Below are 27,941 nucleotides of genomic sequence, written 5' to 3' on the forward strand. Positions count from 1 at the left end.
TTATTTAAAATTATTTTATTACTATTTTTATTCACTTCTTAAAGTACACTGAGGAGACTGACAGATTGGGAGTTCTCTGATACTTCAAAAAGTACTTTTACTTGTAATTAGTAAAGACATGAACTTTGTTAACAGCTGTTTTCACTTGAATTCTTCAGAAGCAAGTTCTGCTTCCTCTTGACGAGATAACAACACCAACACTGTTAACTAAAATGAAATTTATCAGCAGATAAATAGCTAAAAGTTACAACTTTTCTGAGTACCTGACATACATAAGCAACATGGTTTTACAGCATCAGCAGCTTGCAGCATGAACATGGTAAAAAGTTATCAGCACCTCACATTTTGCCCTTTCCATTCAAAAAGTTCACCATCTACAGAAACATCAGAGCTACTTGCTTTACTCTCATCTGAGCAGGTGCTGTTAATACAAGGCTCACCGTTCTAACTGGTCATGTATCCTAGTAAGCAGTCTAAAAACAACTGAATCATGACAAAAATGAAATCACTCACATATTGAAAAACAGTCAGCAACTATACTAGTACAACACACAACAGACATTCTACAAATTTAACTGCAAACAGGGATTTTATTATTTCTAAAGCTCAGTAACAAATTATGTTTTTATTGCATTGTATAGCAACACATTTCAGAATGTGCTAAAAAGAAAAATAACCAAATGCAGAGTATTTATTTTAAAACTTACAAATATATGCATTGGAAAAAGTTGGAAATTCAGAGGAGTCTTCTCTCTTCCTCCCACTGCTACAATTTGCCAGGGATAGGGTTTCCCGATATAGATACATATCCTAAACTGCACGCTTCATATATTAGACACAGAATAATCTTTCCAACACTCATTTATAATCCAGTCTCTAGAATATTCATGTTCACAGTTTGATAGTGTATTTTATAGTAACAAATGTGTAGGCTCGTTATCTTGCCTACACAAACGTGTAGGCTCATTATCTTTCCCTATCAGGGAAAGGGCTGAGCCCTAATTCACTCTGGGAGTAGAGGTATCAGCATCTCTCTGTAGGAAGGCATGACACTGAGCAGAAAGAAATAGAAGCATCTGTTCAGAGGAAGAGCCAGTCTTGCTGACCCTTAAAAAGAAACAACAGGCCAAGAAGGCTGTATTGTGCATGTGAGGTATTGTGGTGGCATTGAGAGGTATGAAACAACAGAAGCAGTGATGAAACTGAATCTTCTCTTCTCCTCCACGTGAATAGTTCTGTTGTACATCTGGATTCTGGCAAGAAGGACATGGAACCATTAAAAACTTCTACTAAGAGTTGTTGGTTTTTATTTGTTCAGTTGGTTGGAGGTTTTTTAAGTAAAAGCACAACATGGCAATAGAGACCACTTCTTTTTCCCCTTCAAGTGTGTAAATGCTCTCTTTCAGCTTTCCTAAAGTAAGTAACTGAAAGTGTGGCATTTTCATTGACAATCTCCCCGAAACTTTTAAATCAAATGCATGGCATATAACAAAGCTGTTTGTTACAAGACCATTCAGATGTTTTCAGACAGCAAAATTCCTTTGTCTTAACTATAACAGTTTGAGGTTGTAGATGCTGAAATTATGTTACAATACAAAGAAAACAGAACAAGAATTTAAAGTGCTGGCACGCCACTGCTACAGCTATAAACAAATGTCTCTCATTTGAAATGGGGGTAGAGGTAGAATATATTCCTGAAGAACAGTTAATGCAATAAAATGATGATGTTTTACAGCTATTGGAATAGGTCTGTGTAGTCACCACTCTTCAAATGGTCTACTTACAATTGCATAAGCGATACAAGATAATATGCTTACATTTAGTGAATGACAGTAATTACTCAGATGACTCTCCAAGAAGGCCCTTCAGTTTCTTCTTCAGCTCTCTGCTCGTTTTCTTATAGAAAAATAAATCTTTTTCCAGTTGCTGGATTTTTATTTCATACCCTTTCAGGGTTTCTGTAATATCTTCACTACTGTTTTGTTCTAGGAGAAATAAAACTAGTTTAAGAACTAAATATCTGTGTCAAAAATCAAGGGGCGAACTATACCGAGTATCTTGATGGCATTTTGCTTGCAATGTGCTTGTTTTAACTAACATGAAATAAGATCAAAAAGGCTGTGCCAATCCCACCTTTTAGTTGTAATAGTATTTAGAAGATCAAAGTCAACAGAACCAGCATCTTATGACTTTTCAATATCAGTAAATTCAATATGAAAATACAACAATTCTGATAATGCTTTAAAAAAATATTTCATTTTACATTCATACAGGCACCATGTGTCTATTCCTAGACATCTTACATAGCGATAGAATTAGTGATAGCCAAAATATATCTCTGAACCTTATTCTTTTTTTTCAGATGGAATACAGTATTCCTCTGTTAATAACCAAAGAAAATACTTGGTGTATAATCCCTGCCCAAGATGAAAATACCTTTGAAATGATTCAATATAAACTGTATTTTTTTCTCATGTTCTTGGCGCTGGTGAGTCAGCTGTCTGTCACACTGCAATTTGATGTGTTCAAGTGCAGATTCTAATTCACGCATCATGTTTTTCTGGTGTATGGACTTCATTTCGTGTTCTTCAATCTGCACTTGTAGTTTTCGTTCAGACTCACGTAGGCAAACAATCTTAAAAAGAAACACACTTATTTTGATTTATCAAACCATTTTAAGAAAATATTTTACCCTTCAGCCTAATGGATTAAAACATACAAAACCACTGGATGTCTACAAGTAAGTAAGCTTATCCTGGAAATAGACTTGCCACTACCACAAGCTGGCACTTCAGAACTGGACTGCATACATTTTGATCACATGGACTAGTGGATTTTTTTAATACATTGTGCGAAGTTTAAACTGAAAGAACATTGCTTTCTGGATTCTGAAAAACTTCCAACTTGCATCCCACAGACAACTTTTTTTACAAAATTACCAAAGGTTTACCAAAGGTGACGGACACCATGCCATAATGTATTTAATATTTATGTTTCCAGATGTCAGTATGATTCCTAAACATGTAGCTGCACACATGCAGAGAGTGTATGCAAAATCTGTTTATACTGGTGTTGTGGTTTGACACTGGCTAAAAGTCAGGCACTCATGAAGAACAATTCACTCATTTTCCCCTACTGTAGTTTAGCAGAAGAGGGGGAAAGAAAAACTAAAGGGCTCATGAGTTGAGATAAGGGCCTGGAGGGAAATACTCTAAGGGCAAAACAGGCTCAAATTTAAATGGTATGATGAAAAAAATATTAACATAATTAAAAGAGGATAATGAGAACTAAAACAAAACCTTCAGCACACCCTCTTTCCCTGCCCCCAGCCCCTCCTTCCTTCCCACAGACAGTGCAGGGAGGCAGGGTGTGAGAGCTTTGCTCAGTTTTTTCACTTGAAATCTTTCTTCAGTTCACTTTGAGAGAAGATTTTCTTTTGCTATATGGTGGAGTTCTTCCCACGGGAGACAGTTCTCGCTGAACTTTTCTAGCATGGTTCTAATTTTGACAAGTAGCAGTCCCACCTGACCTACTGTAACGTGAGTCCCTCCCACGGACAACGCAGTCTTCCCAAAACTGCATAGTGTGGGTCATTCGGTTCATGGGGTGTAGTCTTTTAAGGATAAGCTGTTCTAGTTTCGAAGCAAGGGCTCTCCATCTTCTCTCTCTGTTCGAGTTTCCCACTAAATTACAGCTTTTCAGCATCCACTCACTCCAGCATGAGCATGGACACTTTTCTCATGGCCTGTGAGTGGATGTGTGGATCTCTGCCACGGCAGCCATGTGGCTGCCACAGCGCCCTCCCCAGTCCTCGGAAAAGAACGGCACACGATTTTTTTTCCTTCTTAAATATGTCATCATCACAAAGGCATTACAAACTTCTCTAATTGGGCCAGCAACATGTCCATCGTCAGAGCCTTCAGAGATTGGCTCTGCTGTATATAGTAGAAACTTCGAGCAGCTGTCTCTCAGAATCCACTTCGGTGGCTTCCTCCTCCTCCTTCCTCTATTCCTTCCTCCTCCCCCACTAGAAGCTGGGTTGTGTCAAACCAACACAACCAGATTTAGGCAAAAGGCAATAGGAATAGCAGCCTGAGATTTATGAAGCTTTTTGAAAGGCTGCAATTAGGAAGAATTTGAACACAACACCACTATTTAAACATGTTGTTTCTCCAAAAATTAGCAACACAGAGCACTGGAAAGGGGCAAATTTTCAGATTTGCAGCACCCTTCTAGCTAATGACAGCAAAACAAAATATACAAAGTTAACCTGCAAGTGTCCTATTCAAGTTAACATAAAAATAATTTAATAACAGCTATGTAACCTGAAGATATATTTACCAAAAGCTTCTTAAATTTATTTTTATTTCGTGTCGCTATCTCAGTATCTAGAATAGCAATAGCAAATGGAATAAAATATTATTGATTAGCCAAAACAAACCTTGTTGAAATAACTGATGATGATAGCTCTGAGCTCAGCAGCAGACAGGGAAACTAGTTTCCCTATTACATTATGCTTGCTCTGTGAAAGACTCTGAGAAGATGACCTAAGTAAGTGCTGGCGATTATGAATACTTTCATTCTTGTAATCAATTGCAGCTACAAGGGCTTCGATTCCTTCTTCTAGCTGGAAAAGAATATGTTCTTCCTACAGAGAAACACGAGTGAGATCTTAAAAAAAAATCCTCTGAATTAATCTTTCAAGACGTCTTTAACATTATTCTCAAGAACAAACCTAAACTTAATGGTAACATGAACTAGTTGTACCACTGAGAGTGGAGTGGAGAAAATAAGAGGTAGAGTGCAAATCTAGAACATTTGTCTTTTCCTGCTATAGCACTCTTACCACAATACAGAAGTTGATCAAGTGGCTCATCACAAAACTAGAAGTCATGTTTCTCTTTTTATCCTTCCCTCATCCTCACCACAGTTTGACTTCTCTTATTATTATTTTTTTTCTTTTTCAATGTATTAGTTTTCTGTTGGATTAATAAACTAATCAGTAAATAAGGAGTTTGGTGACCATGACTTGTGTAGGGAAGTGGCAGAAATGCCTGGCCTGAAGCACTGCAGATTTTGATGACTGAGGCAAGGGGGGATCTTTCTGGAACATTATCACCTCAGCCATAGTGTCATGTGGCTTCTCAAGACCTGAAAGTAATCTGTGCATTTTATGTGCATTTATCTTCAATATAATGATACTGATCAACTCCAAGTAATGTGCCATCCATGTAATATGACTTATTTTCACTGTAAAAATATCTAGTCTTTCAGGTAAAATTTGCTTTTTCACAAGATTCTACAAAAAAATCAAGGGGCATCACAATGTGAATACATTGCTTGTTCTGTATACTGACATTAAAATACCTGCTTGTGATAAACTGATAAATTTCTAGTTCCCTTACTTCTCATTATATGACTCTTAGACCAACAGTTTGGCAAGGCACTATCTGACTTACGTTCTTCTGATCTTAAACTTCATTCACCAGTACATAATTGATGCTACCATAGCAGTATTCTAAAATTGCTATTTATAAAAGTATCCAACTTCTCTTTATTTCTAGCTTATCTGATATTTGGAGATATTTTAGGTCCTGACTGGAATTCTTTATTATTAAACAATACCTAAAACCTGTATTTATCTCAGAGGTTCTTACTTACTTCAGCTGACAACACGTTACCATCTTTCAGTTTCTCATCCATACTATTTCTCCTTCTGAGCAGTTGATCCCTTTCCATTTGGAGTGCCTGAATTTTTTCCAAAATGTCTGACTTGTCTTCAGTGGTGCTGCTCTGGAGCTGCATACTTTTATCACACAGCTCCTGATCCAGCATACTTAAGCGGGTAGACAATTTCATACTATCTTTGCTTAAAGCCTAAAAAAAACCACCACAGCAACCACAGATATAAAAATGAGATATTCCTTTCCAGTAAGAGAAAAGTAGGTCACACTGTCACATTCTGAAGTGAAAAAATTGCTTGTTTCTTGCAATGAGACCTCATTTACTTTGAGTGGACAGATACCATTAAAAAAAAGCAAACCAAAAATTCTCAATGTGCAGTTTTCTACATAATAAAAATTAAAGGCGCTAGTCATTATACGTAACAATGATACTTTGTTCTCACTCTTTCTACTGAAAAGTAAATATTTCAAGATATTTCCCTGCTGTGTTCTCTATATTGCAGAAGGACTTAGTCATATTCATAAATAATGTATCATAGATATAATATCATTCAGTGCTCTGCAATAACAGAATTCCACAGTTCAGAATTGTTTTGTTGTTGCAATTTTGGGGAGACAAAGTGAATAAAAATTATTGTGTTAATTACATTTTAAATGTCAATTGGTCAAGCTATATAATATCTACATCACAGTGGTATAGGCAGAGGAGGTCCCTTGAGCCCCCTCTGCTATCTTATCTGCCCTCCCCCACCACCAGTCTTTCAGGTAGCCTTTTGACTGTGGTGAGTTTTATGGGTGTTTTTGAATCACCTGGCTGGACCTCAGTTTCTTGATTTCCAGGTAGCTTTTCTCTTGCAATAACGCTTCTTTTTTTGCTACAATGGCTTCTCTTTTCTTTAAATCTTCTTCTAGTTCTGCTAACTGTTTGTGCTGTTGAAGAATTCTTTCCATTTCTTCATCCAGCCACTTCTTCTGCTCTTCTAATTTCTGAAGTTTCCAGAGAGACCCAGAGAGCATTAACCAGAACATTTTGAATCAGAATGTTATGATTATGTTTTACCTTTCTTCGGAATTACTGATAAAACTGTAGAAGACATTAACTTTTCTAATATCAGTATTAATGCTGCAACAGAATCCTTACTCAGAATAAGACAGAAACTGGACTTAAAAGGGGCCTTAGCAATGTTACAGTGCTACATCTCATATAAACAAACTTGTGTCAGATGTAATATCTTTTCTAAAGAATATCTTTTTTAAAACTAGCTATATAAGTAGTATCTACCCAAGCACAGCAACTAAGTTTAGATAGGTTTAGAACCAGGAGAATTCAGCTAGCCTGTCCTCATTGCGTTTTAGTTGCCAAAAAACAGCTCTTTGTGCAAAAACACTAAGTGGCAAGAAATAATGATGTTGTTGAAAGAATAAAAGACACCAAAGACAGCTCTGATCCTGCAAGCATGGTCCATTATAAATTAATTCTGAAGCCAGTTTATCAGTGGATATATTCCTGTTAAGACTAAAATTTTTATTTAACTTTTAAAATTTCTTTTCACCTTTGAAGACTTAGGCTAATTCATATTCCAGTGTCTACATCTGAAATAATGTAGTTGGTACTGCTACACAGGATACATACTTTTCTAACTCTTATCAACAACCAAAACCAGAAACTGCTGTAATTTATGGCAGAGTATAAACCAAAACAAAATTAAAATGCCTGAACAACCCATGGAACACTTAAAACACAGCACATCAAGGTCACCCTCAAACCTACCAGACAACCAAACTTGCTGAAATCACAGACTTCTGAATCAGTATTTTTGATAAATTATAGGAAAAAAAAAAAAAAAAAAAAAAAAAAAATCAACCAACCAACCAAACCCCCCCCCCAAAAAAAAAACCTATGATGGAATTTTCTTTTCCAAACAGTTTACAAAAATAGATGACTAGGGATGAAGAAAGATTTTTTTTTTTTATTTCAGAGGTCATACATATTTGGAACAGATTAACTACCTGTAGTTTCTGTGGCGTTCCCACTGAGTTATTTTTCTTCTTTTTAAAAGCAGCAATTTCTTTATCCTTAAGTTTAAGGATCTTCTGTTGTTGCTCCATCTTAAGTTGAAGTTCCTGTGAACAAACAAAAAGCACCATTCTTCCTACATCAGTTAGTCAAATACATTTCATGTGAGAGGCCCCACAAGCTATAATCTGAAATACTGACCCTTAATTTATTTATAAAACTGCAATTCAGAACTAGACATCAGGTAATAAAATGAAAAGGAAAAAAAAAAGCTGAAAGGTAAAATGAAGATTAATGCAAAATGTTTATAGACAATTTCTTTGGTGCAGTTATCAAGAAATTCATTAAGTCATTATTGAAAATTAGGGAAAGCCTGGTGGTGTAGTTTACTGGGGAGCAGGGGCAAAAATTATTCATCCTAATCTTTGTCATAGGGAAAAAGGAAAAATCCTACTTTAATTTGTTGCTGGTCCTGCTGAAGCTCTGCTTCTAGTTGCTTCTTCTTTTCACTCTCCTCACACAGTCTCTTCTGTATCTGGGATTGCTGATGTTTCATCTGAGCCACTTTCTGCTCAAGTTCTCTTGCTTCTCTCTCACTTTGGTTAGATAATGAAGCCAAATTCTTGGTGTCTTGCTGCTTCTTCTGTAAGGTCTGAATGTTCATGTCGAATTTCAGTTTAAGAGCAGGAAAGCTTGTAACTAATGACTTGTAACTCTATGACTTAGCTTCATTCTTTATTTCACAGAATTCTTAGGGTCAGCAAGATTTACTAACTTCTGCCCAAAAAATCACTTGCTATTGCTGTAATTTCTGAGCTATCTGGTAAAGTTGGCATAGGCAGAATTAAACATGAAAAGGTATGGTTCATGTTTTGCAATACCCTGAAAGTACTAAAACCTAGCAAAAACTCCAGTTCTGGAAAATTTGTAGAGACACAATGTCAGAATGCCGGTGCCAGAATGCTGGTTCTGAGCTCAAGTCAGTAAGCAAACTACCTCTTTCTGTATGGAACTTCTCTGACCTGCCATTCTAGGACTGAGAGGCACAGAGCACCCAAGCTGGCCCTATACAGAATACTAACTTAGATGTAGCAGAACTTAGAAGGTCAGTGTCAAACAAATAAACCTGTGTTGGGCCTCATCTTGGAAAGCATCACAGGGATTTGCTTAGAGCTAGAATTTATATAGTATTTTCATGAAACATGAATTTTATTTCCAGCAGGTAATAAATTTGTAATGCCCTCTCTTGGATAAGTTCATCTATTGGACTATATACAATGATGTATATAGTCTATTGGACTATATACAGTGACAGCTCATATTTCCTAATAATTTTTTAGCTTCTTACATACCAAGAATCTATTTTCTGTATCTAAAGTAGATATTATCCAGTGCTTTAAGTATAATAGTATTAAGTTTCTCACTAGCTACTTCAATCCAACCAGCTTCCAGTGTGTAAAACAGGTAAAAATTTTACAAGCAGAGTGTTAAAGTTCAGACAGTGAGACAGAGATTTGCAAATCTTAATAATCAGATCAGAAATACCTGCACTTTCAGCTTAGCTGCCTCTATCTTCTTCTGGCACTCTTTCTGTAACATGACTTTCTCAGAAATGTCTCTCAGCTCTTTACTGTCCAGCTCCTGAAGCTGCTTTTGTGTTTCAGCCAGTTCTCTTTTGGCCTGCTCAATTTCTTGCTCAAGTTTACTTATCTTCAGAGAATACTGCCTGCTTACAGACTGAGCATCCTTACCTTAAAGACAGCATACATAAATAGTTTAAAACCAACATGATAATCAGTTGAAATATAATACTCATTTTTGGAGTTGAAACATTACTTACTTTGTTCTGACTAAGTCAGTAATTTCTGATACGTTTTCCAACACTAAAGGACCCTGCAGTTCCCTTCTAACTCTGAAATGGAGATAAAGAGAGTCCTAAATCTGAACATTTCAGGAGTCACCTTATGCCACAAAATAAAGTGCCATCTGAATGCCAGAGTTAAATTCTTCTGCCTACTGTAGATTTTGGCAAAATGGGTATCCTGTATTTAATAATTTTGTTTGTTTGGTTTTCTCAGAAGAATATGCCATTTATTTATTACTCAACTTTCAGCTTAATAATTATTAAATGATCTTGGATTGTGTTTCTATTCTGTGACTTGTCCTGTTTGGTCAATCTGGTATGGCACAGAATCTCAGACCACCTCAAGAGAGGGTAAACAAAAAGGAGAAGACAGTGATTGAAGGGGCTGAGGAAAGAGATCCTTCCTGTCATCACAAGGCTAGTTTCTGTATCAGTACAGATGTGTAAGGGATGTGGGCTACCAGAGACACTTGATCTTTTCCTTCATCTACTTCTGACTCCTATTTCTCTACTGTTATAGAATATAGAAGATACAGTGATCTTTTCTCCTATCCCAGACACTATGTCACAAATACATGTCTACAAAGAGATCAGTAGCATGGACCATACATTAGAAATTACACTATTGTTGGATAAAAGCAATAACCAACAAAGTACAAAAAATATTTAACAATTAATTGTCCTATCATAGTAGAGTAGGCTGTAATCAAAATTGTCAGTGCAATCATAGCAAGTAATTAGCAAAATTTATGGATTTTTAGGTTGTTAAAAATATTCTTGTCTAAGACAGTTATGTAAAAACTAAGACATACAGGACTTCAGGTTTTCTGTGCCTTTTCTTTTCTTTCTGAACATCTTCATTCCCTACAGTATCCCATATCCCTACAGCAGCCAGTTACCTGTTCTTACTAATTCCTTAATAAGTTCCTCTTTCTTTTTGATATTAAGTGCAAGTTCTCTTATTTTTTGCTCAGCCTCAGCAAGTCTCAACTCTGAATTCTTTAACTTCTGCATGTTAAAAACATGGATTTTCCGTAGGCTGTCAATCTCTTCACCTTAAAAAAAACAAAGCAAAATAGAGTTATAAAATCTGGAATAGATCCTGTATTCAAAAGGTAGTGCTCTGCGACACTAACTGTCTGCACTTCTTTTATATGAAGTACAAGAATCAAAAGGAGAGAAGAGAGCAGGGTATTTTTCCCTGCCATGTGTCTAAACAGGAAAAAAAGGATAGTATGCACTTGTACTTCAAGACCCTAAGTCTGAAAAATATTCCAGAAACCACTTCAGTATTTCTGGTGAGACAATAGCATCCATTTTCTTTCATTGAAGCAGTACTAAAGATTTATATCTAACTAGCTTTTTGATGAGTGAACTGCTTTCTGGCTAGTAGGTATTACTTAGAGGTTACTAACATCAGTTTCAGAATGGGAAAGAAAAACAGGAACTGGAAAACCTACATTGAATTATAGCCAAAAAATATTTGCAACAAATACACATATTTTTCTGGGAAAACTAATTATGTGTGCTAAAGACATTACTGCATATTCTGACACTGTAGTAAGATTTGCTCTAATGACTTCCATTATACCTGTGGTTGTGTCAGTTTGTAGCGCAGATTTATTGGACAAACCAGACTTGTCTACTTGACATTTCATGTCACTTACATCAGGAAGGAAGCACAGAGAAGTGTGATTTGTTGTCCATGTTTGGTTTATGGAATGCCTATGGAAGAATGATAAACATGCTACTCTGCAAATACATAGGGATTTTTATTTTGTATTTAAGCATGCAAAATAGATGATCTTAACAGAGAAGAATCTCAAACTACCTTCTTTCTCATCCACACCACTTCCACACACATCATCACCCAATGCCCCAATCTTCAAGGTAGATTCTGACCCCCAAGCAAGGATTATGCAATCTTTGCTAAACCTACATATATTAAATTTATTTTGCAGTATGCCCAGTTGGTCCCACAGGTTTACTGTAAGTATCATTACAGATGGTCTCATATCATCGAAGGATTTGGCAGTAATATTACCTTTGCTATACATTTTTCTGCAACAAAAGTCAAAGAACAAAAAATTACTTATATGAGGTTTTCTCTTCACTGCCTGTATTGTCTTCCTCTTCACTCTGATCAAGGAGGTGGTGGTGAAGGACTTTATCTTGATCTTCTAATTTGCTCAGTATAATCTGTCTGCGAGCATGGAATTCTGCCATTATCTGGGCCAGGGATGAGACAGGGGGGCTGGTATACCCCTGTCAAAAAGCACATGAAAATAGTGATGGGTAAAAATACTTGCAACAATTTAGCAATTCGTTACTCGTATTTTAAAAAATATTTCACCACCTGAGCTTGTAAGCAAAATTACATAGGTTTGCTGTAATAACTCTGAATACCTTTGTAACAAAAGGTTTTGCAAGAGCCCAGAGGAGTTGTTCCATATATGAAAGAGGGCACTGTTAGCAATTCATTATCCCTTGTACTCAACATATTGGTAAGAATAATAATTCATTTTTATAATGCTTCATACTTGAAGAAACCTCCAGAAAACCAGCTGGGGGGGTGAAAACATGAGAGCCACAGCATTTGTAAGTGGGAATTTTAAGCCTAAATATTTTGGATAATTGTGGCATAAACAAATGTTACAAAACTAATTTTTCAGAGTCTTCAGTGGGAAGCTAAGCAGCAGTATCTGAGGAAGCCAACCTATGTTGTCATGTTATGTCTAATCATTGGCCTGTAATCATTACAAAGTAGAAGGGGGAAAATTTGGGTAGACCTTACCTTTTGGATCTCTGTCCCTGAAGGCAGGTGAAGGGGGCGTAGCAGGTTTTTTGTGACTGGGACACTGTAGGGCCTCCTAGAAAATGCCATGACAGCTGGCCCATCTTCATAAGCATTTGGGAAATCTAAAGCTTTCACATCCTTAAATTTCTCTAATTTCAGTTTTAACTGATCAATGAGCATTTGCTGTTCCACCATTTTCTCAGTCTCATGGGGAAAAAAAAAAAAGCAAAAGCAAAACTGAACTCTACATCATATTCACTTCCAATTCCTCACAAAGGTCATGAATCTTGTAAATCACCCACTGACCCTAATTTATTTTGCAAGGCAGCAAACTGAGAATTCTATGACATATAGTCAGTCTCAGCACACCACCCCCCAGTCCAGTAAAGTTTAGACACACTTCTTTTCGGAAAGACCTACCCCAGTGTCCTAAGTTACAGAAAGAGTACCAATGTGGGGTGTAACCAAACTTAGTATTTTAGGCCATTTCTGACAACTGTTAATGATTTGTCATTTGCAGTAGATGCCCAGAGAACACCTGGCACCTCAGGCTACAAGCTCAGATGAGATAAAGGAGAAGAACCAAACCGTGTGAGGAGGGGAGTGTTTCTTTTTCTTCATGAATGACTCTGCAGTGCTAACTCCTCATGGAGAAGCACCAGCACAGTCCCACTGATCCTGAGGGGGTAATTTCTGCCAATGGGACCATAATTGCTCAACAGCACCACTATAATGGGCAGCTGTAACAACTTAGACCATCAAAGATTCCAAAAAATATCACATTACTTACAGGATTACATCATTCCCACCGTGCAACTGTGTGCCCTGGGGGAGGTGCTGAATACTCTCTCCTGAACCTCAGCATGTATAACTGGGGACTTGGGACCCCCACCACCCCTGGGTGGATCCAGAGGAGGACCACCACTCTTCACTGCAACCATCACTTCAACAGGACTGCAGTAACCACTTGATAAGACCTACAGGTTTGTAGGTCTAAGCCAGTTTTAACATGTATCATTAGATTTATTTTAACCTTTCTATTAAATCGTAACTCTGACCTGAAATCTCTCTCAAAGTAATTGTGTGGGTTTCATTTTTCCCATTGGTTTGCTTTCAAACCAGCACACCCAGTTTAGTTACATTAGCCTATCTAGGCATCTAGTGAGAAGTGGATGACATAATTAGGAGCTCATGCTTGCTTTATATGTGTGTTTATGGAAAAATAAAATGAGAATTAAACAAATATTTTCAAATAAAACTTATGGTCTGAATCTTATTAATTAAAAATGCATATGGACTTCCTCTTCCACTTTGAACAGTTCTACTTTAAAGATTACTTGTATTAATGAACTAAACATATACGTGATCTCAGGATCACTTGCTGCTTTTTCTTCCATGCAGCCTCAGGTTTATTGATAATGCTAGTTTGGAAACCTTATCTGTTTCTACTACAGCATTCTCCATACATTGTTCAAAATATTTATGTTATCTAAACTGATTCATCCATAAAGCCAAGATTATATCCATTTTCAGCTCACTCTATTGTTTTTGATTCATTTAGAAGTATGGTTAAAAACTGGCCTAGCAACAACAAGGAAGTTGAAAAATAGCTGTTGAAAAATGATACATTCTGCATTCTTCTATTTCAAATGCATGCTTTTATTCACTCTTTGTGTTGTTGTCTTAGATTGCAAGTTCCTTCCAAACAAAAATATACAATGCCTTACAAGTCATTGTAATGTACATTGACATTGTGTTGGAATACAATATATATTATTCGTGTGTCACAGAAAAGAGAATATATGTATGAATATCATATTTGTTATCTTTTTGGAAGAAGCAACAGCCACTTTGAAGCTATTTGTCCCTGATACAATTGCACATACAACTCCACAGTGTAACACCCATTGCATGTGGTATAAACTTTTATATATACATGTGTATAAACTTTTACTACCTCCTACCTCATACCTGCTATTCTAAAAGTCCTTATTCTATAATGTATCATTAAATTATATATTCCTGTGAATATCATGTAAAATGTGTGACAGAAGCACCTGCTTTTCATTATCCTACCTACATTGTATGTTTTTTAATAGAAGCGGCAGTTTAGTGAACTAAATGCCAAAATGGTGCCTGAAAGCTCTCAAGCTTCCTTTCTGTCTCTGATACTGAAATAACCTTCTATCTACACTGTGACAGCTACCTTGTATCCTCCAAAATTTATATAAGCATTATCACAGTGTAAGTTGACGCTATGGTGTGCAGGCTAAAAAAACATCTAGACAGAAATGACATAAAAGAAAGAAAGTGACAGAAAAAAGATCATGACTAGTTTACTTACCTTTCATGTACTGACTCTCCCCAAGCCATTGACAAAGAAAAGGAAAAATGAGAAAAAGTGTAATAAGGAGAAGAGCACTAGCTATCCATGTTTATGCTTTTCTTTTCTTTTTTCAAAATCCATATACTAACTTATCTGTCATCCACGTACCAGGCAACACCAGCAGAATATTAACTATTTTATTTGCAGTCTTCTCAACTGTGAAATGTTATGCACATACTAGCAACCATAATTTCACTAGCAATCTCAAGATCTACAGAAGAAAAGAGGCAAGCAGCCTCTTTGTCACTACCTCACTTTCCATTGTGTCACTCAGTTTCCTCTAATGGCTAATGATCAGAAAGTTAGGATGGAATTCTCTCATATAAAGTCAAAAGGGGACAATACTATAATGCTTAATAAAGCTATAACAAAATAAGTTTCTATACAACTTTTCAATGAAAGTATTCCATAGGATTGGTAAAGAAAGATTGAAAGATTCTAAAGAATCTTTCAAAGGCTTTCAAATCCTAAGCTATTAATTGCCCTGAAACTCCTTAACAATGATACAAATCTGAAAAGAGTGCTATGTGTTATGCTTCAGGAAGCATGGAGAGCATGAATAGTTCACTTCAAATTATGCAGGAGGCTTCTGGCAGAGCTCGGCTCATGCAGTCTCCAAGGAATCACATTACTGTGGTACATCCACTAGATGAACCCAACTCTCTCAGTGAAACAGCTCTAATTAAAACAAAATGTCCCTAATATTCACCAGTAATTATGTAAAAAAAATAATTCTGAGGGACATGTGAATGCATTCACATGGTAGAAGGATGGTTCAATACAGATAAACGTGTACCAGTGGAAAAATACCTGTAATCTTTGTGTTTCTTGAGCCTCCTTTAAAAATTTCTGTTGTTCTTCCTTTTCCCGCAGTAATGTCTTTATCTGATTCTGCAGTATCTGCACTTCATGATTCTTCTGGCTAAATAGTTCTTCATCCATAACTAGTACTTGCTAGATAATAAAAGAAAAGCTCAGCTGGGCAAAAGGGACATTATTATTCCTGCAACTAGAAAATCAAACCTCATTTGTTGTTAAAAGACATGACCATACCTGCAAAGTCTTGAGGTATGTATAGCAAATTATCTAAGTAGTTATAAGCAGCTTCTAGCAGCTATTTCTTCACTTCTGTTTCATCTATTGATTTTGTTCTGACAAGTTTCATTCTTCCAAAGGAGATAATGTACTCACAACCAAACCTAATTTATTGAAGTATATATTAAATTCAATTATTCATTTAGGTATGCTGTTACATGTAGCAACAAGATCACAGCATCTTATGATTAATGCACTTCTCAAATGAAAACAATATGAACAGTTGTCCTCAATCTGCAACTTGGATAACAGTTTAAAGATTAAAGAAGCCATAAGAATGCTTCTTCATATGTTCTTGTGAATGAACTGATACTTATTGATGGAGACTTCCAAATGTTGTTACTCTTCCAGAAAGCCTGAAGAAGCCAAATACAAAGTATTGAAACATGACATCAACCCACAAACCTTCTCATTCCTGCTCTTCCTTTTTTTTTTTTTTTTTTTTTTTCTCTCCAACAGTCCTGGTGGTGGACATATGAATGACTTTGGGGGTTAGCTACAGCCAATCCACTATGCCAATATTTTAATATCATGTAAGACAGCATTATTCAGGCAATAACAGCTGCTAGTGAAGAAATGTGTATCTACAGACAAGAATAGGTCCACTACTAGTTATTAAATCTGTCCATATGCAAACCCTGTTCTAGAGTCTGTAGCGTCTCATTTATCTTAGCCTTTCTCTAACCATCTCTTCCTGGCTGTAGATGGCATACTCACCTGGGGAAGCAAGTTTAAGCTAAGTTAAGTTTAAGCTCAGCTTTTACACTGTTTAGAATCTGTGAAACAGAGGTTTGAAACAAGCCACAGAAGAAAATCAAGAAGGAAGAAAAGAAGCTGATTGTTTGAGAACAAAGAAAAGACAAAATTCCTTTATGCAATTGCCTGATCACAATCTATAAGTTTATCAGTTTGGTTGCAAACTAAAAATGGGTTGATGTTACAAATTTTAACTTATTGGAACACTGCTTCCTTCCACACACAACAAACTCAAATTAGTTTCTCTGAGGTGTTCATCTGGCATCAGAACTTCACTCAGTTTCCAATTAGTGTACAATTGTTTTAAGTCATAAAATTAATTTTGATTTGAGTTTTTCACTGTACAATATTTTCACTGTACAATAATCTGCATTTCTTTTCTTTTGATGTTCACAATCAATATTTTAACTCAGGACATCCAATATATGTACTTCCTAAATTTATATGGGGATGTTTCCAAAAAGAATTATTTATTTGATCATATGTCATTTCTGTTAGGACACATGCTCTCAGAAGGCTGAGCACTTTTCTCCCCATAGATCATCTCTAGGACTATTATCTGCTGTGAGAGAAACAGCTAATCAGCACTACCAATACGACAGGATCCTCATGGGACATCTGCATGCTAAGACTCCCAGATTGTTTTGAAATTTTCACCACATTTGGAAAACCACAAAGAAGTATGATGTCACCAAAAAGCAAATGTTGATGTTTAACATAAAAGCAAATGTTAAAAAGTGGTTAGACAAAGAAATCTGCAAATAGTTTAGAAACTCAGTCACATGAAGGCATGGCAATGGAAAAGGAAATACAGGAGGTTTTGTGAGACCATATCTGAAGAAATACAGTTTATGAAATTGCTAAGAGATAAGAGACAAGACTGTAACTTTGTAATATTAGACATATTACATAGATCGTATTAGATAATATTAGACAAAAGTTGCAAAACTTAGTCCCTGGGTTATCTGTAAATATCTGTCATCTGTATCTTTGAAAATATCTGTATTGTAATTATATCTGTTATGCTTCTGACATATATATTTGCAGGATTCAAAATAATTTCTGGATTCACAGGACAACTGCTGAGGGTATGCAACTAAATACACACTTCCAAGAGAAGAGGAAATTCTCTTTCTCTCTTTTCCTCTTTCTCTTCTTTTTCCCTCAACTAAGTATATTCCCTCACTTCTAAGCCCCCAGTCCCAAGGAAGAGTAAAAGAAAGAAAACTTGTCAGTCAAGACAGAAATTGTTCAGTAAGTGAAGGTGAAGTGAAGGTGAAGGTCAAAGCATCTTAGGCCTAGGTAGTAATGGATAACACTGGGACAGCATTCACAGAAGAGCTAAGCCCAGCAGGTTCAAGGTGGAGGCCACAGCCCCAGGCTTATCTGTTGCCAGGCTTGCACAAACTCCCCCTAAACCAAAGGGTAAGGGAGGAGGGTTTTGGGTGCACGTGATATCCATTGGATACTATGCTTTTGGCAGGGAACCCTCACCACCAAGAAGACCAGAGAGAGAGGATCAATGAGACATCATTAAGATCCATGGAGGGGTGGTATGTTTCTACTTAATCTGTCTCTGTGACTTTTCCTTTTCCTTTTCCTTTTCCTTTTCCTTTTCCTTTTCCTTTTCCTTTTCCTTTTCCTTTTCCTTTTCTTCCCTTCCCTTCCTCCCCCTTCCCTCCCCTTTCTTTCTCTTTGCCTCTTTTACTGTTAAATAAAATATATCAATTTTTTGGTATCAACATATAACCTTATTTGGTTTTAATCTCATTTCAGGGAATAATCAAACCTCAGAGTTCTTTTCATTTTACTCAGAGAGTGTTTTCTTTGCTCCTTTATAGTTAGAGCAGATTGTAACACATGGTAGAAGCATGGGGTTCAAACCCAGAGGGCTGTAAGTCCACTGAATCAGTATCAGAAAGAGGTCAGCTGCATCTCAGGAATTGGTTGGCAGCAACTGGAACAGTAATCTTTCTGGAAGACCCTTTTTAACCACTGCCTCTTCCCCCTTTACGTACAGAATGCCTTATGTGTAAACTTCCAGGACCAAATAGGTGCACTGCCCCACTTCTCATATCTTTTTCACAGTCATGCAGATAAAACTGTAGAGTGAGATTTGTCACTGGCCCATGGTTCCCTTTCCCTTAAGCAGAGGAATTCCTGCTCATGGTAGCCAATATGCTGGCCTGCCCAAGCAAAGAGCTAAAGAGATTATCCACATTATCTTTTGAGTTGTTTGTGTAACAGTCTTTCCACAGCTGAGATGCAGGCCCATAGCAAGGAGAGGGAATAGAGCTTTTGAGTAAATCAGTAGGGCTGGCAAACTGTTCTGTACAAAGCTGGTGCCACAGTCAGCCTAATTCAGCCTTACTAGGTTGCTGTCGTATGATGTCTGTGAGTTCCATACAGACTTCTGCCATTCAGATCATGTGCACTGTATATTGTCTGGGTCTTTTGAGGCCTGATTATTGTCCATGTCACTGAAGACCATCTCCACCACCTCAAACATTAAATATATTTCTCTGTGGCAGTCCACATGCCTCACTGGATGACAATATCTTCCTTAAGAGAGTACTTTGTATTCATGCTCAATAGGAGTCATCTCTGGAACCTGGAGGTTACTGACCCTCTTCCAATCCCTCTGTCAATCCCACAGTCCCTAACAAAGAATCCCACCCGATATGTTCCCCTTCCTCTTAGCCCATTATTCCATGTCTGGAGCAACCAGGTAGCAATTAGCTCATTTTGTCAGGCAAAACCTTTACACATTATCTTGCAACTAGGTCTGGATAGGGACCAGGTAGCTTCCGCCTCATAAAATTTCTGTCTCTTTCCTTTCCTATCCTTCTGTGGAACAGGCTGCCTTTTCTGATTCTTCCTCTCATCTCCTCTGAGCAGGAGCTACTTCTCTTATTAACTTGATCTCTGCTTCAATTGTTTCTTCTTTACTACAAGATCAGCTATTACAGTTGAGAGTTCAGTCTCTGGTTTAGCGTATCTTTGGCCTCAGACCAAGAGACCTTCTCAGTCTCAGACCACCACAATCCTGTTTGTGGGCTTTTACACTAGAAGGTCTTGCATTTCTAAGGGCACTGGATACTGACTTTATAGGCATGGGGCAGATCCAACACAGCTACAGAAGTCACTGTGTTTCACCTTTGCTCCTTCAAATGACATATTAGTTTTTTTGGGTTAACAAGCCTGTTCAGACATGAAATCACAAGTTGTCATAACCCCTGTGCTCCTGCCCAGCTCCTCCCATACATACTGACATCCCAGTGATCAATCACCTTAGAGCATGTTCCTGTGTGGCAACTCCAAACAGCTGTTTAACCTTATGAACAATAATCAAAGCTGGAATCACAACACATCAGTATGAACAGTCTGATTAGCACCAGATTAGGCTGACAGCCAGTGGTTTTGACATAGCTCTCCCAAGCAAAGGAAAACAAAGTGATAAAAAGCAAACAAAACAGCAAAATATGAAAATAGTAATTCATGACTCTTAGAGGCTGCCGTACAGCTAGAAAGGAATCGAGCATCTAAATATTCAAGGACACATACAAATCGGCACCCAAAGCAAATATGCAGCTTCATGACCTGCAACAGTTATTCAACATCTTAACTAAACAGTATTAATAGCTATAAATTTAATCTTGTACATTATAATCAAATTAACATCTTAACTAAACAGTATTAATAGCTATAAATTTAATCTTGTACATTATAATCAAATCTGGTATTATCTTGACAGCCTTGAGCCACAGGCTGAGTTCCAAAAGAGACTGTTGTGGGTTACCCCAGTAGGTAGCGATGGAGCTATGAATTCACACAGAGCTATTGATTCACTTCCCCCCACCCCCATCTCCTAGGAAGACAGAGGAAGAGCAAAGGGAAAGTGAAAGCGAGAAAATTTGCGGGTCAAGATAGATGATCAGTAAGTGACGATGAAGTGGAAGACAGAAAGAAAACAAAACAAAACAGATGATGCAAAAGCTATGGCTCACCACCTTCCAAGGCTGACTAATGCTCAGTTTGCTCAGTTCTGGGCAAAATACAGCTAATCTCCCTAAACTTCCTCCTTTTCCTTTTTATTCCTGAGCATCACATTATGTAGTACAAAATCTCTCTTTGATTAGTTCAGGTCCTCTGCTTTGTTGCATGTTTGTGTCTCTAACTATTCATTCACCTTCCAATCTATTTACTGGGGGGCACAGGCAGAACAACAGAAGGCCTGTCGCTGTATAAAACACTGTTCAGCAAGAGCAAAAACATTACTGTGATATGGTCATAAATCTAAAACACAGCACCCTCAGAGATGCTATACAGAAAACTAACTCCCTCCCAGCCAGATCTAGCATACTAGCATAGCTAAAACCAAAAATCTAACAGACAAAACAGCTCAGCCTCAAAAGTCATCTTGTAACTGAGAAAATATAACATTACATCACTTATCTCTGTTGTCAGTGATTATATATTCAAATACCCATTAAAATAAACTTATGTCCCAGGGATTAGCCAAATTATATTGTACAAAATTGTAAATTGAATTTAATTCTCAAGGTACAGGTGACAATTTTACCCATCTTTCAAAACTGAGTTTAAATTTTGGCAGGTTGCTTTTCCACTTTGTCATTTAAATAAACAGCTTATAATTAAATACCTGGCATTTCTTTAGTTCCCTCTTCAGCTGAAGAATTGTGATGTGATGGGGTACTGGGCTGGCCTCAGTCCCTGTGTCAGTTTCCTGGATGGTGAGAGCTTCCCTCCTTACTTTCTGTACCATAGTGATCCAGCTCTGCAACCTGTCTCTCTGACTTCTTCTTAAGCTGACATCATCATTCAAATCAACCAGAAAGGGGAAGGCTTCATCTACACAATTTCTGTAACTGAAATATTGAACCTGAAGGCGAGTGAGCTGCTCCTCAAGTGAACTGATACGGGCTTTTTCTTCATTTAAGTCATGTAAATGCTGATTACTGACTTGCTGGCTCTGCAAAGCTTCCCGAAGCAATCTGATTTCAAGTTCCATTTCATCAATTCGGTCTTTTTCTGGGTTGTAATTTACTACTGGTTTATTTCTAATGTTTTTGGCTCTGTTGGCATATTTGAGGGAATTTAAAGATTCATCGAAGTCCAGTGAGGATGGACTTATACATGTTATCATAACAGTCTTGGCATTTCCTCCAAGGGAGTCTTTCAGAATACGAGTGATTTTAGCATCCCTGTACGGGATATGTACACTTTTCCTTTTCGGGTCTCCAAGGGCACTGATGACATTTCCCAAGGCCAAGAGACCACTATTGATCTGAACTGATTCTTTGAAACGTTCACCAGTATTTCCAGTCTTCGCTACCCTCTCTGATCCTGCCAAATCCACAAAATGAAACTTTGAAGAGATCCAATCCTGCTCCACATCAGTATTTTTCTGGTACTTTGCAGACTGCTTCTGACAAATACTGATGGTAAAAATGGCATGAGATCGACTAGAGTGCTCATTCTTCTGTGTTGTGCCTGTGTGACGAGCTGCATTGCCACTTTCCAGCAGGCTTATCACTTCATCTGCACATTCTACCTGGAATTCCTTAGCACCGACAATCACTTCAAACACCAAACCAGGTGAAAGTAAGAATAATTTAATTAATTCTAAACTCTTCAGCAAAAGTTTACAGCAATAACTATAAACATACTGTATTAGAGAAACATACAAGCCTGTGTTATTATGAGGTCATACCATATAGCTATAGAAACAGAAGACACAATATGTGAAAAGCATGAGGTATAACACATCTGAAACCTGCAGATATTTAATGTGTGGGTGTATTGTGCCATAACATTTGAAACAATATCTCAGACACAAGACATGACTCATTTACACATTACACACTGCACATTACCTTTACAATGTACAGTGTAGTGCTAGCTAGAAAAAGTATCAGCAAAGTCAGCTCAAAGGATATTTTGCCAGTTAAGAAAAAAATATTAAAACTATAAAGTTTTTTGTAAAAATTATTCCCAGCCTGTACTAAGAAAATAATTTCTATTTTGAATAGTGCAGCTAGTTAGGCTTTGAGACAAGTACCTGTTAGTAATCTACTAAAGTGTAAGTGTACTTCTACAAGTGGTCTTACTAATCATATTGCTTATCATATTTTTCTTTCAATGAGAGATGGAAAATATCCTAGCACAATTTACTGAAGCTGACTCTAACTGTACTGAAGAAAATAAATAATTTAAAATATATTGTGGTTTCCTTTTAAAGCAACTATATTGTCTGTGATATTTGTGCTATACTAGTGCTTTCTCCCAGCTACAGCCAAAAAACCCATGATAGCTTAATATAACAGTATAATAATACTAGAATAAACACAACTATTAGAATATAAAGAAAAAAAAAAAGCCAAACCTAAGACAAATTAGATACTTCCAGAATAAAATACCTCCAATGCAGATTCTTCTAGTGTTTTCATAAGGTGAACAGGATATCTATAGGGCAAGTGTTAATCTTGAAGCCTCTAAAATATCTACTCTCCCTCCTCTGAATGAAGTGGTCCCTTCCACTCATTTCATTGTAAAAGGGGAGCAGGTATTTACCATATAATTGACTTAACAATTACCATTTTGAAGGAAAAAGCAATGGTTTAATCTTAAAATATTTATTCAAGTGAAGAATCACATACTATTTTGTTTCTACACAGAATTTGCAAAAACAATAACTGTGTATTTACCGTTTGTTGCCATTTCCATCCATATAGTTGAACATCTATATTGCTCACAGCCATCTAAAACCCAAACTGTTTCCAAACAGCCAAAACTAGTTTGTATTCTGAAACTAACTTTTTCTCCCCTTTTATTCATTAGTAGTGAATAAGCACTTTCAAGAGAAGGCAAGAATAATTTGGACACAAAATGAAACCCAAAACACCAAGAGAGCTGGAATCCTACCAGTATTTCCCTTCTCATCTTCTCGGATATGTAGTTCTTTTACAGAGGTCTCCAAATCCAACAAATCTCGAAGTTCTTCCTTGTAAACCTCTATATAAGATACCTTCACACAGAAGTTAATATTACGATGTTCAGAAATATGATGAAATAATTCCTGAATAGCCCGTGGGATTATGCCCCTTTCATCCACTGCAACTGATGCTAAAATACAAGCACAAATGCCACACAGACTTGCAGTCATTCTGTCACATAAATTACAAAGACTGAAATTTGAGAGAAGCTTGTGATACTTGGTATGCAACACATTAAGGAATCTGAAGAGCTCATTGTTCACAAGGATTTTTGTAAATTTTTTTGCGTGTGTGTGTCAGAAATATTTGCATCCAATACTAGGATTCAAATTTAAGTTCTAAATTACATAATTTTATCATCATGAAAGTTATGAAAAATATGGATTCTGCTTTAAAACTATACTCCTCAGAGTACAGATTTCTTCTTTATTCCTACTCAATATGGTTAGCAATGATATCTCAAGGGTCTGAGAAACTATAAATTCTAATTATATAAAGCAAAATCATCAGTAAGTTAGAGAGACAAGATTTATGATCAACATTAACAGTAATTTCCTATTTTTTCATAGACATAGAACACTGGTGCCAAACTCTACCTTTTTTTTTTTTTTTTTTTTTTTTAATATTCAGCATAGGACAATGCTTCCATTAATAATCTGTGTTCTTTATCCAAGAATATGGAAGCTGTTTGCCTATGAGACAATACCAAGAACCTTTTTTAACTAATGGGTTGCTCACATCTAACAATTAATTTAGTAAATATATCCATTAAACTAAAAAGTTTTACAATTACAGTTGCAGAACTATGACCAGCCTCAGATTGCTACATCCACTACCAAAACAATTTAGCTAGCAATGGTACTTACAGGAACATTAAGTAACATTAATGAAGGGAACAGAAGTGAAACTACAACAATAGGCAGAAGAGGCCAATGGCATGAGGTTCAACAAAGCTAAGTGTGTGGCCCTGCCCTTGAGTCACCATAGTCCCATTAAGCACTACAGGTTGGCTGGGGGCAGAGTGGCTGGAAAGATGCTCAGCTAGAAAGGACCTGGGGTTGCTGGCTGACAGTGGCTGAACACGAGCTGGCTGTGCCCAGGTGGCCAAGGCCAATCCTTGTAAAAGCCTGTAAATCCATCCTGTAAAAGCCACAGCGTGGGCAGCAGGACCAGGGCAGTGACTGTCCTCTGTGCTGGGCACTGGTGAGGCCTCACTTCAAGTGCTGTGTTCAATTCTGCACCCATCACTGTAAGAAGGACAAGGAGGAGCAGGAGTGTGTCCAGAAAAGGGCAACAGAGCTGGTGAAGGATCTGAAGCACAGGTCCTGTGAGGAGCAGCTGAGGGAGCTGGGGCTGTTTAAGCTGGAGAAAAGCAGACTCAGGACAGACCATATTGCTCTCTATTACCACCTGACAGGAGGGTGTAACCAGGAGGGGTCAGTTCCCTCACCCCAGTAAAAAGTGACAGGACAAGAAGAAATGACCTGAGGTTATATCTGGGAGGTTTAGATTGGATATCAGGAAAAATTTCTTCACTAGTGGTCAACCAATGGAATGGGCTTAGCTGCGGACCTGGAAATGCAGGGTTAACGGTTGGACTATATGATCTTAGGGGTCTTCTCCAACCTAAACAATTCTCTGGTCCTATGATTCTAAATAAAAGTAAGACTACCAAGTCCACTATCTATATCCATTGGAAGAATTAAATCATGAATTTCTTTGATGTCACAGAAATTTCTCTCAAAAGCCCCCAAAAAGCAAACAAATCCAACACAGAATACGCAAGCATACAATTAAGTACCTAATTTTCAAGACAAGATAAACATCTTGAAAAAATTTTCAAAACCACTGCATTTCAGAAAAGTTCTAACATAAGTTGCATATTAAAATGTGGAATGTGAAAGAACACTTAACAAATTGTATTTTTCTTTGATATTTTTGGTATAATTTATGGAGAAGTTTTTAGAACTTTAATTGTCACATAAATTTTGGAAGTTTGGGGGTTTTTTACTACAGGTTTTTTCCTTAGTCCTTAAAATTCTGCAGCATCATCTACTATGTAACAAATATCTAACTTGCACAAATGTACCCTTTATCAATTAAAAAAACCCCAAAAGCCTTTCTATAACCTACCAATATGGTCACCACCGATGGTGTAAGTCTTCCCAGAACCAGTCTGTCCATACGCAAACACCGTAGCATTGTATCCTTCAGTCAGAGACACGAGGAGAGGCTTAATGCAAACAGCATAAACTTCTTCTTGGGTTGAGTTTTTGCCAAATACAAAATCAAAAGTGAAGACATGGTCCTTTCCGATGATAACTTGTTTAGCATTTGGAACTAATCTGACACACGCTTGGTGGTTATGAAGTATTTCTTTGGAAAGCAGAGGTCTGACTCGGACTGCAACTTTAACTGGGATCTCCTCCATGCCAGACTCCACCCTTGTGCTTCCCACTCAGTACTAATATAGTCAAGAAGAAATCTGTTACCACTGCTCTGTTCACCTCATTCAATGTTGTCTGCAACTAAGAAAAAAAGTTTTCCATGTTATATAATACAAAAGAATTAATGTCCTGAAGTGGAAAGTTGAGATTTCCTAAGGAACATATAAGTACCGTTACAACCTTGAAAAGCACCTGATATAAATGCAGCTCTATTAATAACTATATAATCAATTAATAAGTTAATTTTGCATCTATTAATTTCCAAGCTAGCAGACTTAAGTCTGAAAGTTGCCTGATTTCCTATTTGAATATAACACAGTCATACAAAGCAACAATAATGTAAGAACTTCTTAATAAACACTGTTGATAAACCAAAGGCTTACAATGGATCTTCTCATTTTCCTCTTCCTGCATTGATATTGCATAGGCAACACAAATCGGTCACACAAAACCTTTTTCTCCAAAAGTTGCAGAAGTTTCAATACCCTCTTCCCCTTATCAAGCACCAAACACTTCTAACTCAATGAGCACAAAGAAGTATGCTTTTAAATGTATCTATTTACTACATGTAAAGCAGTCCTCTGATTTTGATTTTGAAACTTTAACCACATATGTAATTATTTTTCAGTAATTACAATTTTTAGCATGCACGGCTCCTTATACTGCCTGGTGAATACCCATTCTTACAGCATAAGCATTGCACAGTAGCACACTTGTAAATATTAAGGAATTGCCTTTCTTTAAGGCTATTTTTCACTAGAATTAAAAAAAAATCTGCATGGGATTCCACACACATCTTTTCTGTTGTTGTTGTGGCTAATTCTGAGAAACTTTGTCATGCAAGGTAAAGTTTGCTGAACTTCCTGCTCTCACACACAGTGTCTTCAAGAAAGCTGTATTACTGAACTTGCAGAAATCAGCTAAGCCCCCAAAATTCAAGATTGTTGAAAACTAATAGCTTTAAACAGTGTTGTCTCACAGCTGCAGAGAGAAGAGCTTTTGCATTTCATTTTATTCCTTCTAGTTTGAGGACTTGGCTATCCACAGCTGAAGTTTGAAAACAGAAAAGCTCCATTTTATTGACTGATCATAAGTAAGCAAAGCATGAGAATGATCTAAAACTTGCATCACCAGGGACACGGCAATCAGAAAGAGAGGCATAAACATACTAATAAAAACACATTGCGATTAAAAACACATTTTGATTGGTAACTGAGTGTAGTTACCTGGTTACATTGTTATTTTACCCCCCAGCTGTGGCACTCCTAAGTGCCAACATTTCCTACTCTCTTTTTAAAAGTTATAGACTACACAAACAAACAAATTAACAAATCATGTCCCAGGTATGGGAGGGAAGCCCTGTTTCCTAAGAATCTATTTTGTAAAAGAATGTGGGAATATGGGATATTCCCAAAACGCCAAGGCTAGAGATACTTGTGTGCCGACGCCCGCGGCTGCCATAACGGCGGGGCCAACATACTGGAAACCTTTTCGCTCGCAGGGATGTTGCGAGGGCGGCCCACCAGACTTTCCGTGTTTGCAACGTCTCCAAACCTGAAGAGTAGCCGGGATGGCACCACGCGAGTGTCGGGAGCCGCCGTGTGCCGTGCCCCGGAGCCGCCTGCCCTGTGCCGCGGGCCCGGTCCCCGAGCCGCCCTGTGCCGCGGGCCCGGTCCCGGAGCCGCCCTGTGCCGCGGGCCCGGTCCCCGAGCCGCCCTGTGCCGCGGGCCCGGTCCCGGAGCCGCCCTGTGCCGCGGGCCCGGCTTGGAGCGGGGGCAGCGGCGGGCGGTGTTTGCGGCCCCGCGCCTGGCAACGGCCGCCATGGCCGCCCCACAGCGCCCCCAGCGGCGGGCCGGGCCGGGCCCGCGGGCCCACAGCG

General features: G+C 37.6%; 1 protein-coding gene across 6 annotated transcripts; it reads right to left on the reverse strand.

Annotated features, from left to right (window-relative positions):
• On the reverse strand, nucleotides 1-27,644 carry KIF27 (kinesin family member 27). Of its 6 annotated transcripts, XM_083883328.1 has the most exons (18): nucleotides 27,617-27,644; nucleotides 25,749-26,143; nucleotides 23,545-23,745; nucleotides 21,263-22,200; nucleotides 15,559-15,702; nucleotides 12,360-12,566; nucleotides 11,658-11,830; nucleotides 11,157-11,290; nucleotides 10,465-10,620; nucleotides 9,247-9,452; nucleotides 8,156-8,353; nucleotides 7,695-7,808; nucleotides 6,495-6,671; nucleotides 5,662-5,877; nucleotides 4,442-4,648; nucleotides 2,437-2,635; nucleotides 1,818-1,985; nucleotides 1-1,253 (listed from the first exon to the last, which is right to left on the reverse strand). In XM_083883328.1, exons 2-17 carry the CDS (start codon nucleotides 26,044-26,046, stop codon nucleotides 1,837-1,839), a joined length of 3,717 nt encoding a protein of 1,238 aa, XP_083739454.1. In that variant the 5' UTR covers nucleotides 26,047-26,143; nucleotides 27,617-27,644; the 3' UTR covers nucleotides 1-1,253; nucleotides 1,818-1,836. The 6 variants fall into 6 exon arrangements, with proteins under 6 accessions (XP_083739454.1, XP_083739455.1, XP_083739456.1 ...); XM_083883329.1 differs by lacking the exons at nucleotides 12,360-12,566; nucleotides 27,617-27,644 and having other exon boundaries at nucleotides 25,749-26,776; XM_083883330.1 differs by lacking the exons at nucleotides 4,442-4,648; nucleotides 27,617-27,644 and having other exon boundaries at nucleotides 25,749-26,776.
• Between the last annotated feature and the right edge of the window lie 297 nt (nucleotides 27,645-27,941).

The sequence above is a fragment of the Zosterops lateralis genome, assembly GCF_965231275.1.
Source record: "Zosterops lateralis genome assembly, chromosome: Z".
Lineage (NCBI taxonomy): Eukaryota > Metazoa > Chordata > Aves > Passeriformes > Zosteropidae > Zosterops > Zosterops lateralis.

Excerpts from the sequence above, each read along its gene's own strand:
- KIF27 (XM_083883328.1), bottom strand. The coding sequence starts at position 26,046 with ATGGAGGAGATCCCAGTTAAAGTTGCAGTCCGAGTCAGACCTCTGCTT. Across the intron at positions 22,201-23,544 it reads AGATGAGAAGGGAAATACTG|TGATTGTCGGTGCTAAGGAA; the intron begins GTAGGATTCCAG and ends TGGTGTTTGAAG. Across the intron at positions 4,649-5,661 it reads GTAACGTGTTGTCAGCTGAA|GAAGAACATATTCTTTTCCA; the intron begins GTAAGTAAGAAC and ends GTTTCTCTGTAG.